Source organism: Populus trichocarpa, chromosome 6, assembly GCF_000002775.5.
Source record: "Populus trichocarpa isolate Nisqually-1 chromosome 6, P.trichocarpa_v4.1, whole genome shotgun sequence".
NCBI classification, from domain to species: Eukaryota; Viridiplantae; Streptophyta; class Magnoliopsida; order Malpighiales; family Salicaceae; genus Populus; species Populus trichocarpa.
Genome location: NC_037290.2, coordinates 7,734,727 through 7,750,210, shown reverse-complemented (window position 1 = coordinate 7,750,210; position 15,484 = coordinate 7,734,727). Strand labels below are relative to the sequence as shown.

At 30.2% G+C, this 15,484-nt stretch overlaps 1 protein-coding gene across 1 annotated transcript; it reads right to left on the bottom strand.

The window, feature by feature from the left end:
* Nucleotides 1-566: 566 nt before the first annotated feature.
* LOC7487324 (jasmonate-induced oxygenase 2) lies at nt 567-2,117 on the bottom strand. Its single transcript, XM_002308187.4, has 3 exons — nt 1,555-2,117; nt 1,122-1,455; nt 567-1,010 (listed from the first exon to the last, which is right to left on the bottom strand). The coding sequence occupies exons 1-3, from the start codon at nt 2,049-2,051 to the stop codon at nt 753-755; spliced, it is 1,089 nt and encodes a 362-aa protein (XP_002308223.3). The 5' UTR covers nt 2,052-2,117; the 3' UTR covers nt 567-752.
* Nucleotides 2,118-15,484: the final 13,367 nt, after the last annotated feature.

The window sequence follows — 15,484 nt, the reverse complement described above, 5'->3', positions numbered from 1 at the left end:
TAAAATGAAATACAAACTAAATATTGAAATATTTGTTTGATATTGTGATCATTCCATAGAAAATAAATCAAAAATATTTATGAAAAAAATTAAAAATCAAGTAAACATAAAGGAAAAATTAAAATAGAAGGGGAAAAAAAAACTTTTTCCTTAACTGTTAATATAAACGGTGAAGAAAGTGGTTGCACTATGTATTATTTGTCGGCCGACACGGTCCAAAGCCAAGTCAATGCCCGAATTTTGTAAAATTCTGGTGATCTTTTTTGACTACTTGATAATATGTACCCGTCCATGTGAGACGCCACAATTGCCTCTACAGCGAAAGAACGTTTTTCCTTCATATTTTTTATAATTAAAATTATACATATGAAATGCACAGTAGTTGTCCCAAATAAGACAATATATAATTTTTTTTTTATTTACAAAGGAACATATTGTAATATGTGTATATACGCATATTTCTTAATTAGTTCTTGGCCTCTCAATCACTATAATTGTTAGGAGTAAGGGAAAAATGCTCGTCCAAAAAAGGTATGAATCCCATGTAAATGTAAACAACAAAACAATACACTGCAAAGCATATTCAATAATATTTTTATTAAACAATTTGAACAATGCCCTCTTCCATTTTTCAGCTTCTCTTGAAACATCTGGAAAAGGAAATCCATCATATGTGAATATTGTCATATATAAATATTGTATCCTTGCTGGACATTGTGACAGGGACTAATTAACTCATCAGCAGTCCAACATTAATTACATTGCCCAGGAGATTTTAAAGATTCTACTTGTTTCTTGCCACAAGGACCCTTTGTCCTAATGGTAAGTCTGTATTCATCATATGTCATCGGTTTGTAGAGAGCTGGCTGGTCCTTGGTGAGCAGTTCCTTGCATGGTTCAAGGAGCAGGTCGCTCTTGGGGTTATAGAAAAGGGCGAGAGAGACCCTATCTTTATTAGAATTCACAATTACCCTGTGCTCCACACTCTGATAGATGGCATTGCTGAGTACCTATAATGATATTAAATATATGGATCAACAATTCGCTATTAATTACTACTGTTAAGTAACTATATATCCAATACTTTTTTAACAAGTATTAATGATAATAAGATCGTAAACCTGGATTTGATCCCCTATGTTGATAATGAAGGCATTTGGGATCGGCTTAACAGTGAGCCAACTGCCCTTCCTGCGGACTTGTAGGCCAGCCACATTTTCATCAGGCAGGAGAATGGTCATTCCACCAGGGTCAGAGTGTGGTGAGAGACCTAGTGTAAGGTCTGGCTGGGGACACTTGGGGTAGTAATTAGCCCTCAGGCATGCCCCAACGTTCTCTTCTCCACCAAAAGCGTTTAGGAGGGAGTCCTCTTCCAGGCCAAGGTTCATGGAGAATACCTTCATCAACTTTCCACAAAGTCTAACCACTTCACTGCCATACTCATCTACCAATTCCCTACAATCAAGATGATAGAAAATACGTAATTACTTTGTTAAATAATATTAGCCAACTATAAGAGAATATATATATATATATATATGCATGCATATATACCTGCAAGAAGCTGGGATTGCAGGCCATTTGTTTTTGTTTATGAGTGAAAGAGGCATAAAATGAAGGAAGAAATAATCACTCCAATCAAGACTTGCCCCCTTCTCCACTCCCACCCGGCTACCATACCCCTCGTACGTTGCAGGAGTGTTAGCATACTCCTGCTTCACTTCTAATGGCAGGTTAAAGAATTCATGCCAAACCTCACAAGTCCTCTTCATGAGTTCATGGTTCACACCATGGTTCACTACTTGAAAGAACCCCCATTCACGGCAGGCATTGTGAACGCAGCGGAGGGCTTCCTCGCAGAGGCCTCGGTCACTGGAGAATAAGTTTTGGAAATCAATAACAGGAACATTGACCTCCTGAGCGTCGTTGTTTAGTAATGGTCTCTGGGATGGTGACTTAATATAACGCTCTGGGATTGCCCGTATACCACTTGCTGCTAAAGATTGGACTCGAGTCACTGGTTCAGGCCAACTCTGTAAACTTTTCATCATTTGTTTTCAGTGGGAAAGAAGGTGATAAAGATGGGAATTTGAATGATGTATGTGGGAGATATTGTAGTTTGTGGAGTTAAGAGGGATTTTGGAGGCCTATATATAGGCAATAATGGGGTGGCCGACTTATTTTTGAGATTAAAAGTTGTTAACAATTTGATCAGCTATACTCTTAATTCTCTCTGACCACTTCCAGTCTTCCATAAAACACAAAGAGATATTAAAATGAAAGAATAATTACTAGGCATGCTAGATGTAAACTACGTAGACCACCATACATTAACATGGTCGGTCGCATGGAAAAAGCATTAATTGTGAGTCAACATGGCTAATTCAAAAGCCTTTCTATCAAACGTGTCATATGAGGGATATGCTGAATTACTTTGAATCTGAATGTAAAATATATTTTAAAATTATTTCTCAAATAGTAACTTCTTTCTGCATAGCATACTAAGGAATATATTTTTTTTTTATGTAATTACCATCACTTGTTCATAATTCATAACCTATATTGAAAACATCAGGTAGGTATCTATATATGGTATTGATTTTTTCACAAATATGGTCTTTGATTCCAATTTAGTTAATTTATTGCTTCACATTTGGATGCCAAGCGGCCTTAATTATTTTTCATAAAATATTTTATAGAAATATATTTTTCTATTTTTTTCACATAAGATATTTTACTAGCTAAAATAAAATATTTTATAATCAATTTTTAGACTTAACTTATTTATTAAATGATATTTTTAATTTATGAATTTTTATAAAATATTTTGTCAACAATAATTTCATTCACAATATTATATAACTATTTCAACTATTATCACTGTCACCTCCATTACTCCATCATTATCACATTCTCTTTGTGACCACTATATTTATCTCCCCCTTCTAATTTTCACCGTTACCACTACTTTATTATTATCACTTTCTTTTTATTATAACCATTACTTTTACCCTCATCTATTACCATTACCGCCACAATTATAATTAGTATATATACCATCTCCTCATCACAACATATTATTATTAAAATATTTCAAAGAAAGATAAGAATTAATGATTTTTAAATTTATTTATGCTATTTTTTTTTCAAATCTTCTATTTAAGCTTGGAAATATTTTTATTTTATTTTAAATATTAAAAAAACTTGATTAAAAGTTTGGGCTAATTCTTTATGTTTATGCAAGATAATGTTTTATTTATTCTAGCTAGTTGATAATTTATTTTATTTATAGATAGTTATATTTTTATTTTTAATCAATTTTTTCTAAAGTAAAAATGTTTGTTGTCACCAACTAATTAGTTAATAGCCTAGTAATCATTTGGGTCTTGTAAATCAAAAAAATGATTCATTGAATAGATGGAAGTGTTGATTAAACATATTAGGTAATGGTAAATATGTAATTCTCTATAAGCTTGATTTTCCATTTCATGAAAGAATTGATATTTTATGTTCAGGTATTTCGATTTTTTAGGTTAATTGATTCATCTATTCTTATAATCATATCCTCTTATTTATCATTTTAAATTATTTCTCTCTTATATGCCTTCATATATTCATATTTTATCTTATATAATTGTTTATAATTCCTTGAATAAAAAGCCTCTAAAGCTTTCAAATAAAAAAATATATTCTTAAGATATAAAAGTAAGAAAATATTTTTTAAAAATTTGAAAAAAAGATAAAGTAGAAAGAAATTGAAAATAAGAATAAAAATAAAAATATCAAAAAATGGAGCATCCCAGATAAATTGAAAAAACACATAAAAATTATATAAAAAAGAAGAAGCATACGAAACTATTGACATACTTGATAAAGTTGTATCTTTCAGAACTTCAGATACATATTTTATTATGAGTGGATTTGGTTTTATCATTTTTTAGATTTTACAAGTTATTTTTAATATTTTCCTTTGCTAGATTTTTTATTGTTTCTGGATTTTTTTATAGGATTTTAAAATTTATTTAAATTATTCTTTTATTTTTTGAAATTTATTTTTCACTTTTTGATATTTTTAAAAATTAATTTTTATTTTCAAGGTTTAAGTACTATCCATGTTGTAGCTAGGCATGGTAGGTGAAAGAATGTAGTCGTTATTTAATTGCCTTTTAATTTGTTGGAAAGTGCATCCCATCTTAATTACACCACCAGAAAATTTATTTTTCACTTTTTGATATTTTAAAATTTTTATTTTTTATTTTAAAGGTTTAAGTGCTCTCTTTGATGTAGATAGACTTGGTAGGTGAAAGAATATAGACTTTCATTGAAAGTATCTTGATTTAATTGCCTTCTAATTCGATGAAAAGTTCACCCCACCTTAATTATACCATCAGAAAATTTATTTTTCACTTTTTGATTTTTTAAAAATTAATTTTAATTTTCAAGGTTTAAGTACTCTCCTTGTTGTAGCTAGACTTGAACTTGATAGGTGAAAAAAATATAGACTTTCATTGAAAATATTTTGACTTAATTGCCTTTTAATTTGTTGAAAAGTTGTTGAATGTGGATAGAATATTTCATCGATGTTTATGCTTGATGTTCATTGATATTTTAATTACTAATAGTATTCCTGATGAAATAATATCATAGGCTAGTTCCTCATCAAGAATTTTATTTCTACTAGCAATTTCTTTGGACGGGCTTTCCGCACCAAAAAAACACAACATGTTTTATGTCCGTATAAAAATCCATCAATATTATAAGTTCCAACAAAATATGTTGTCAGTGATGTCATCATCCATTACCTGAACATCACCAATAGAATAACCGATGTAATTAGCAAAATAGTGTCCATCGAGGATTTTGTCGAAGAGACTAGAAATAAAAAAATTGTAATTCTTTGAAAAAAATGATTTGGATATTTTTGGTAGATTCACCGACATAAGCATTTATATTTGTCAGTGATTCCATTGGTATTTTAATGATTGTTTTTCCATGTTAATTTATTATAATTTTAATTGCATTTTTTTAACCTAAATTCACAACAAAATTGAACAAAATTTTATTAGGAGGGGCTTTCAGAACAAATAATTGTTCATCAACTTGTTTTTGGACCATCTCCTTAATGGTTGGTGATGGCTGTCTTGAGCCAGATTGTGGGGTTCCTACAGTTGAAAAGTTATAGCCTGCCCTTATATTTCGGGTCGTAGTCATAGACATACCATAAACCCAATTCTTATCAGATTCGCTAATAACTCCAACCTCTAACCATAACTAAGGATCATATTCCACATGGGATGAAGTGTCTCTGTGTATTTCCCATGCATGTTGGTGTTATATGATTCCTAAAAATATAAGTCAAATCCCAAAATCCAAGTAAAAAAAAAAAAGCCAAGCCTATTATAACTTTTAAAAAAATTACTTACAATGAACGCTTCAACTTTACTGTTGACAAACTAATACACCCCTTTCACCTTATCCTTCTTTCTTATATGTATTTTCATATATAACTCCATCAAATGTTTGCACCCAAGCTATGTAGCTTACAAAATGAATCATTTATTAAAAATTATCACAAATAAAAACTAAATTAATATTTGAAGAAAAATACTCAAAAAATATAACGAGGTATTACCAGATGCTTTTCATGGTTCACAAAAGAAAATGATCTATCAGTGTGCGTGCTCATAAAACCATGAGTCTCTTTTTTTCTGTTATGAAATCCAGATTGTGAGAACCTCCTAAAACCATTTGACACCATAAATTCTTGAATTGTTTTTTCAATTACTCTTTATGACGCGACTCAATCTATAATGTTTCCATAACCTAATGTCAATGAATTTAGCTTTGTCCTTTGTATATTTATTGGTATCATACCATAAATTGCGCAGCCTAATTTAGAAAATCATTGAACAAAAATAAGATAATTAAAAAAATATTACAAAGTTGTGTGTATGTGTGTGTGGACATATTTGACACGTTACATCTTATCTAATTGCATTGTTATTTTCTCACACTCTCCTGGCCACCCCTTCATTTTTTGTATCCCAGTAGAATTTTTCCTTATAATTAATTTTGTAAACTAATTAGTTTTCTAAATTAAAAAAACTATATATTAACAATAAGCTGGGATTATTTTCCTTCTAACCTTAAACTTTTTCCACCAAGCCTCAACCATACTCATCCATTCAGGATGATCTTTCTTCCAAGATCTAAAAATAGAAATTTCAATATACTAGCATTGTCTCCCATTTTGGAAACCTGGTTAAAGTAAAAAATCATTAACGGTCAAAGAAAAAACATAAGTAAATCTATTCTTAATAGTTTTAAACCATGTTGTAAATTTGAGCTTCAGTAGCATTTGAATTTTTAAATAACAATAATTGATGATGTTGCCTTTAAAAAAAGTTACTAAAATGATTTTTTATGAGAATATAATATAAAATTATTTAAAACTATATAATTGTAAAATTAATTTACTGAATAAAAGATCTAAATTTATCACAATTGAATAACATGTAATTATATACTTGTCTGAATTTGATGTATGTGACATATCTTCATGTCACTACATTCTTTGATAATGGTCACACGAAATGGGAAAATATGGACATAATCTCATTCGAAGGCAATTCACCACCATCATCAAGTTTTGAAACACAATTGATTCATGTTCTTAAATGAGGCTCAAAATAATACGAGATATATGTTGAAATCTCTTCAACAATATATGCCTTGCATATTGAGCTCAATATGTACTTTGTTTTTAACTTTTTTTTTAAGGTTGAATAAGTATTTGCATGAAAGTAAATAGAGATTGAGTAACTAAATGTTTACAAAAAAACAACAGACAATTACTTAACATGCATGTAATCCCTAACCTCTTGTTTGGATACATCCATATGTAATGCACATGACCTTTAATTTTTACCAAATAAGCCAAATGTATTGTCATATGTTCCTTTAAGTCAAAGAAAGAGGGAGAGAAGATTATCTCAAGTTTACATATTTTCTCAAGGATGTTCATTTCAAGTTGCTTCATTTGCTAGATATGCAACTTGTTCTAGCAAATATCTTTAAAATAATGACTAATCCCCGTGAGTCATTTCAAAACTCTTTTGACAAGAAATTCCTATAAGTAATTGAAATGAGTGTTTGTATAAACACTTGGAAGTTGTGAATCTTCATTTCATACAATCTACACCCCTCTAAATTCACCAACCTAGCTATGTTCAAAGCATATTCATCAGGAAATCATAGATTTTTAAGCCATTTATAAACAAGAAAATGTGCATCCTTGTCAAATACGAACATGGCTTTGAGTTTTATGACTCGTAACTCGTTATTAAGTAGCTCTAAATTCCAATAATCATAATACAAAGCTAGATCCATTCTAACTTTTATATTGTCCATAACCGTGTTAAAAATATTATCAAACATATTCTTCTTGATATGTATAACATCTAAATTATGGTGAATGACATTCGTTTTCCAATAAGAAAGCATTCAAAAAATACTTTGCTTTACCTAATTATAGGTCACACCAAAACCATGAAATCTCTGTTTACCAAAATAAAAATCAAATATAATGCCCTCATACTACGAAACTAAATCATATAACTCTTCACTTAACAGTACCAGCGGTGCAATATCCCTTTTCCATACATTATGAAAAACCAAATTTTCCATCAGTGCTCCAACCCAAAACCATCCCATTTTAAGAAAATTTATAATCCACGCCAAAGCTATTTTTATTTGAAAATTTTGTTTCTTTAAGGCATCATACATCAAAGCTCTAAATGACCATAAATGATTTGACTCATCAATCAATGGTTAACGACAAACATCTATATTCTTACATAGATTATAAGGACTAGGTATGATCATAGATAAAAACATGAATTCTAGCCTCATGCACATCCTCGAGGGAAAGTTGTAAATTGTTAGTATAATCAACCAACAAGAATAGAGTGCAGCAAAAGAATCAAATGGATTGAATTTATTTGTGTATAACTTAATATGTACATTTTGTGGTTCCATTAAAAACTAAGGATGCACCTTATTAATCTTCTACCATACTTCACCATCGAAAATATAACACCCATATCCATTTATTTCCATAAAACAATGCATATCATGAGTAAATTGTTTTTTGGTATCTCAACATAGTTTCTTTTAATTGGGTCAATACCAAGTTATCGACCACATATTTATCATGTCCTCCAGGCCGATCCATTAACTCAATTCAATTAATGTGAACTAAATTTTTGTCCATTACGATGAAGATCATAACATTTCACATTTCCCACCATTTCTAACACATTGTATGATACCATTTATAATATGCAATAATCATGGAAATTAACATAATATATTCATAATTATATGCCAGAAAATACTTTTACTTAAAACTTAAGTACAACAATGTAGTTAGGTTTGATGTATAATTTTCTACATAATCATCTATATAAGTTGTTTGAGAAGGCTTTGATTACAAAATATGATGATTTATCTGATTTACTAGCATCCTAATACAAAATGTAATACATATATGAAGAAATCTTGTAGCTAAAGAGAAATGAAGTCCTAATTAGGTTGGTTCGATGATATAAGATGGACCTGTATATTATGCATTTATATATATATAGGATTAATAAATTCTAAATCTAATTATAATAATCTCTTACATCTTATGCACGTTAAGGTATCAAAATTCTACATTGTTTTACAATTTAGCGTTAAGGGTCCCATTCATTCAAAACCAACATAATACATTGGTTTCTTTTCATTAGAAAACAACATTACAATGGGTTCTACACATATGGAACCAACCACATGTCTTAGGAAACAACATTTCATTGGATTTCATTCACTTAGAACCAGCCGTAACACATTAGTTTTTTTCCTTTAGGAAACAACATCATAATGGGTTCCATACACTTGGAACTGATCACATTGGTTTTCTTTATTTAGGAAAAAAAAACATTTCGTTGAGTTTCCTTTACATGGAACCAACCGTAACACATTAGTTTCATTCCTTTGGAAAACAACATCACAATGAATTCCATACACATGGAACCAACCACATTGGTTCCCTTCATTTAGGAAACAACATTTCATTGGATTTCATTCACTTGGAATCCAACCGTAACACATTGGAATTCTTTCATTAAGGTTCTAAAAAATCACAACAGTTTAACCAATATAATTCTCTATTATTCATTAATTCAAACAAAACTATCCCTTTAAAGCCAACAATAAATTCAATTCATTCATTAATTTCCTGAGAAATCATGACCATAACTCAATGTGTTTCTTTGTTTTTCATCAATTCAAATAAAGAATATTTTGTCAATAGAGAGTAGGAAGGTAAGGAAAAGTGGCCTACCTACTCCTCATACGGTATGACTACCTTCAATTGATGATCTAGTCCTCAATGTCCCTCTTGTTTCATAAGAAGGGTTTTAGTCAATACATCATTTATAACCATTTTTCACGACATATTCATGTTTGTATCAATCATAAAAAAATGCATTTACATCTTTCATTTGTTTATGCCAATTTATACCCATTTAAAATATTTTCCTTCATACCTTACTCATTTGGTTGAAACTAACACGCACTTATCTTTCTAGGTATTCTTTTGAAAATGTCTCATGCATTCATGTTGGTATTATATCCACCAAGATTCTTCATTTATTGTGTCATTATCCATCTTTTTATGCTCACCATTATCTAAATGTATATGTCATACTCGTTAATGTTCACTTTTTGCTAACTACATGCATGTTTAGCATTAATTACACCATGTAAGGTTTTCTTTCCCACCATCTTCTTAATCGGAAAATTTCTAGGCCATGTCCCCTAAGTATTCATTCCATCATATTTTAACCAATTACACATAAAATCTACATCTTCGTATCATTTTCAATTTTTCTTTAAGCATTATTTTATTAATCTTTTATAATTTAAGCTTATGTTTTTCAAGTGATAGTTTTCTATGACTAAAATCATATTCATAAATAAGAGCCCAAGATACATTTATGCACTCACATTATACCCTTATAAGAAGTAATCTTACTATCCCCCCTCATTATAGTTGAAACCATCACCTTTGTTTCATCAAATCTAAATTATCCCAACATGCTTCTAGTTCATAAAAACACCACCATTTTTTTGTGATAGTCATCAAGATATATGTTCCATATCCTTATGAAATTCAACTAACTTTGTAATTTCTAAACACACAAGTTTGATTCTAATCATCATCTTTCAAGATAAAACATTTTCTTAACCTGGAAACAAAGTGTAAAACTATATATTTGAACATTCTCCCTTAAAACTTCTTATTTGACTGAAACATTAGATCTCATAAACACCAATATTTTCTTTATACTTTCTTTACCAATTATCTTATATTCTTAAGTCATTGTTACTCCAATTTACTTGTTATCAAGCTTAAACACACACAACAAATAATTGTATAATTTTGCTCTTTGTAAATCTCTACTCATCCTTTCAAGCATAATCACATCAAAATCAAACTAAGGAATCTCTACACATTCATTTTTTAAAAAATCACAACAATTATGTTTAACAACATCAATTATTGACATGTATACACGTAAATTAACTAGGAAAATCTTTCCCTTAAATTTCTTCCTCTTGGCCGAACATTAGGGTTTCCTAACCACCAAATTTTCTTTTTCATTATTTCTTATTTATTTCATTTTTCATGTATATTTCATCTATACTCTACTCTCATAGCCTAATTCCTTAATTTCTTCAAGGTTTGTTTAAGAACCCAAACATAGAAATTTAGGGTTTTACATCAATACTTACCAAAATGGCTCTAACTTGACTTATGTATGTTTAAAATCCCTTTCTTCCTTGATTTCACAACTCCAACTTCTTCTTCTCCCTCATGGCTTCTTCTCCTTTCTTCTTCTCCAAAGTGTTGTTTCTTTCTTTTATCTTATCCCCAAAAGTATAACTCTTATTTTGTTTATGCTTTTCTCTCTCTTTATCTAAGCTTACTAAAAACATGCAAGGGTGTTTAAGGTGATGTTTTTAAGAGAAGATGAAGAAGGAGAGGTCTTTCTCCTCTACAAGTTCTCAGCCTCTTATTAGAGGAAAGGGGCTAACTTATATTTATTTGTTGGTCATTTGTCTTTTTGGTCCCTCATCTTGAATGATCTTTCTCTTTAACGCTCTTTATTAAACCACCTTTAAGTATCAACCCTTGTTCTTTTAGTTCTTATTTCATGCTTATCATTCTACTTATTTCATTCTGTTTTTTTTGCACTCCTTTCTTACTTTAGTTTAGTCCCTCATTTAGTTTAGCATTTGTGTACTAACCAATTTCTATATTTTATTTCTCTTTCCTCTCAGTTTATAATGTTTACTTTTTTGCTATATTGATCATATTTCCTTTATGCTAATTAATTAAATTCTCATTTTATTGGTCATTTCCTTCATAGAATTTATGTAAAACATATTTAATTCAACCATACCCTTACCGGCTTTACAAGAAGAGTGCACCATAACTTCATCCACCTTATCATGTGATGCCATGTGCTTAGCAGTCTTTATAGACATAAATAACCTTTACAACCTAAGAGTGATTGAGAAGTATCTCAATTTTTTATCACCGACAAGAGTCATTTCTTTACCAATATTGAGTTTATATAGAGCATGTTGACATGTTTTGCACTTCATAAAATTTGCATATTCACCGTAGTACAAAATGCAAAAGTTCGGATATGTATCAATTTTTTGATATCCTAAACCAAAAGGTTTCATCATAGATTTTGCAGCATAGAATTTCTCTTATAGCTTATTCCCTTTAGGTGACATGTTTTTCTCACATTCGATAATCCTATCATAATCAGTCTTATTCAACTCATAATCTGACTTGATGGTAAACACTCATGCAATGACCAATAATTTATTTTAAGTTATGCACTCATCTTATAATGGTCCATCAAAATCTTTTAAAAGTTTAAAAAACCTAGCTCCATTTATATTTGGTTCTTTATCTAAAAAAAATATTACATGAACCTTCACCTGAATAACCCTGATTAATTTTCATTGCATCCATCACCATAATCCTATAAGAATTACTATTATCATTTACAAACTCATGTATGCCGTTAGAAATAGAAGTTGAGCCAACCATTCTTTTTATCATTATTTTGTAAGGAAAATAGAGTTTTTCATGTGCAAACCAACATAAGTATTTATCTATAAATCTTTTTTTCTAAAAGATGTATCATTACTGCATCTTTATGGAAATGTTTTTTGTTTTTCACATTTCACATATGGACATATAGTTTTTTCTCCACTAATATTCTCTGGATTAGAAAATATCAAATTAATAAAACCCTCAACCCTCTTAAATAAAGATAATCTTGCCTATACAACTCTTCAGGTGAATTTTGATACATCCAAGAATGATCATCCATTACTTATGTAACCTATATAGTATATTGATGAAAATATTTATTAATAATATAACCAACAATTTAAAATTCAAATTTTTTTAATTAAAAATCAATTCATAATCCAATAACCAATTATAATTTCTATATAAATTCAATGTTATGTCAAAATATGAACTAATTATATTAGTAACAAAAAGTCGGTGTTCAACTAATTATCCATCAATTATTCAATTCAAACTTAATTCAATATAATTTAATACTTTTTAAATATTATCAAATCCAAAAAACAAATCAATTTTCTCCAAATTTCTAACTTAACAATAAAATTTAAAAAATATGATTGGTATCCATTAAATAACCCTTCATATCTTCTATTATAACACACATAAGTTATAAAATCAAACTCAATTTCATCGAATTAGAAAACAAATTAAATTTCTCCAAAATCTTAAACAAACCCTAACATACATACATACAAATCATATATTCATACAATAAAATTATTCAGGGAAAGTTTGTACATGCAAACTACAAATACTACAAAAATATTTTAATAAATTAACCTAAAACATAAATATATTACATAAAAAAAATGGATAGGTTTGCTTACTTGGTGTAATGAATCTTTAGAAAAAAATTAATCAAGATAGGGATGTTGACACTACTGAGTGTTATGGTGGTCAAATTTGTGAGTAGGTTATGACACTTTTAAATTTTTCTGACAGAATTTTCGATGAAAAATGGTGATGAAATATTTTCATCAGTATTTTCATCGAAATATAATGACATGTCATATTGTTGATGGAATATTTTTTATTTTTATATTTTTTCCATTGGCAATTCAATCAGTAATTATTAATAGCAAAAATTCCATCGCTAACTTTGTCAGCAATTTTCAACAAAAATTACTCGTTGCTATATCCATTGTACATTATCGATAGGGTATTTTTTGTCGGCAATTCCATTGCTATTTTCTAATTTTCTGGTGGCGTTGCTCATACATTAGATAATGAGAGAGCTTTCCACTCAATATTTTTTAATTAAAATGTGTGTAAAATGCATAATTGTCAAACTCGGCTTTGGACCTGGGTTACTTGGTTGTTGAATTAACTCATGGATCACATCAGGTCAGCTCATGGGTTTCTAAGTCAACCCATAACTCACTGACTCAACTAAAGTCTATTATTTTAATTAAAAATAGTATCGTTTTAATTTTTTTAAAAAAATTATTGGTTTTAACCTAGTCGTGTTTAAATTAGGTTTTGTGAGGTTAATTAGATTTGTTGCTACCTAATTTTTGACCCATGTTTTTGATAAATTTTCAGAAAAAATAAAAAATGGCAAAAAAATAACGAAAACCCAAAAAAAATACATTTTGATATATTTGCATAATTTTTAGCATTTTTAATGTCATCTCAGAAGAATTTAAATTTTTAAAGGTATTTTGAACGCGTTCAACTTTTAACGCGTTAATTTTATAATCACTGATTTTTTGAGTCTGCGTTGATATTACTCGCTTTAAAAAATATTAAAAAAAATAAGAAAAATTACAAAAGAAAAAGAAAAGTTGGGGGGGGGGGGGGGGGGGGGGGGGGGGCTTTTCTTCCCCATACAGCTCCTCTCCAGACCACCACAAACTCAGCCACAGCTGCCGTTTCCCCCCCTCCTGTGGTTTTCAGACCCTCTCACGGTCCCCGCCTCTCGGCCTCACCAGAGCCGCCTCCCGTTTTGGCTCCTGCCCCGGCCAGACCTCACAGATCGTCCCTCTCCGTCACCAGCAGTCCTCTGCTGCCTCAACGCCGGCTAAAAGAGAAAGAGAGGAGAAGGGACCGAGCTTAATGTGGTCCGTTCCCCCTCCTTAGACCCCTGCTTGCCTCACCGCCGACCAAAGAAGGAGGGGTCGACGATTTACCCGATCCAGCGGGTATCCGACCGCGCGAGTCGCCGGTGAGCTACTCCTCACTACACAGCAGGTCGGCCACCGGAGAAGAAGGAAGAACAACAGATGGAAAACAAAACAAAAGCAGATTCGAAAACAGTGAAAGAAAAAGCTAAAACAGACTTGCTTGTGTGCGTTTTTGGGTGTTTTGCAGGTAACGGCGCTGTTCACGGCCGACAGGAGGGTGAAGAGGGAAGGAAGCCATTACGGACCTCCCCACGCCTTTTGGATTTCGCGGCGGCGCGTGAACCCACGCGCCGCCAGTTGCGATGGCACGTGGAGCAGACGCGCCGCCGCAGCTCCTGCAGTTCCAGAGGGGCTCTGCAGTTCCTGGACATTTTAGGGACCTGTTTTTGTAATTTTTACATGTTTGAATATGTATTTAAATATCTGTTAAATGTTTGTAGTTTATGTTATGTTGTAAACATTGTACCAGAAAAACATAGAAAAAAAGTGATGTGTAAGTCTGTGTTTGCATTTTTATTTATGTTATTGAATTATAAAATTAAAAAAAAAACAAAAAAAAATAAATGATTAATTTGAATATGATTAAATATCTCAAGGACAAATAAAATCATATTATATTTTTTATGTTATTTAAGAACATATGTTTTTATATATTATTGTTATTTATTTTTGGGTTCCTATTAAAAAAAATTGAAAATGAGAAAACACAAAAAAATATATCAAAAATATTTGAAAGAAATTCAAAAAATAATAGGAGCGAGAAAAGGACTAGAATGCTGAAAAAAGAATAAAATTGGTTGAGAAGTTTTAAAAATACAAAATGTTGAAATTTAACAGTATATTTTTTTATTGATGCGAGCCTTGCTGACAAATAAATTCAAGTTGAGAAAGAAAAATCTAAAAACAGATTTTGAGAAAGAAAAGTCTAAAAACAGATTTTTATGGTCTCAATTAAATTTTATTTAAGGTTTAATTGAATTTATGGAGGGTTTGATTACAAGAAAAAATTGATTTTCAAGTTAATTTAAGCTTTTATTGGAAGAAATTAAAGTTCTAGGGTCTAATTATAATTTTGAAGAGTTGATTTGGTCAAATTATGGGTTTAATTGCATAATTATTGAAGTTTGGTGGTAAAAAA

Coding starts and splice junctions, on each gene's coding strand:
- LOC7487324 (XM_002308187.4), bottom strand. CDS start 2,051: ATGATGAAAAGTTTACAGAGTTGGCCTGAACCAGTGACTCGAGTCCAA. Junction 1,456..1,554: donor GCAATCCCAGCTTCTTGCAG/GTATATATGCAT, acceptor TCTTGATTGTAG/GGAATTGGTAGATGAGTATG. Junction 1,011..1,121: donor ACATAGGGGATCAAATCCAG/GTTTACGATCTT, acceptor ATATCATTATAG/GTACTCAGCAATGCCATCTA.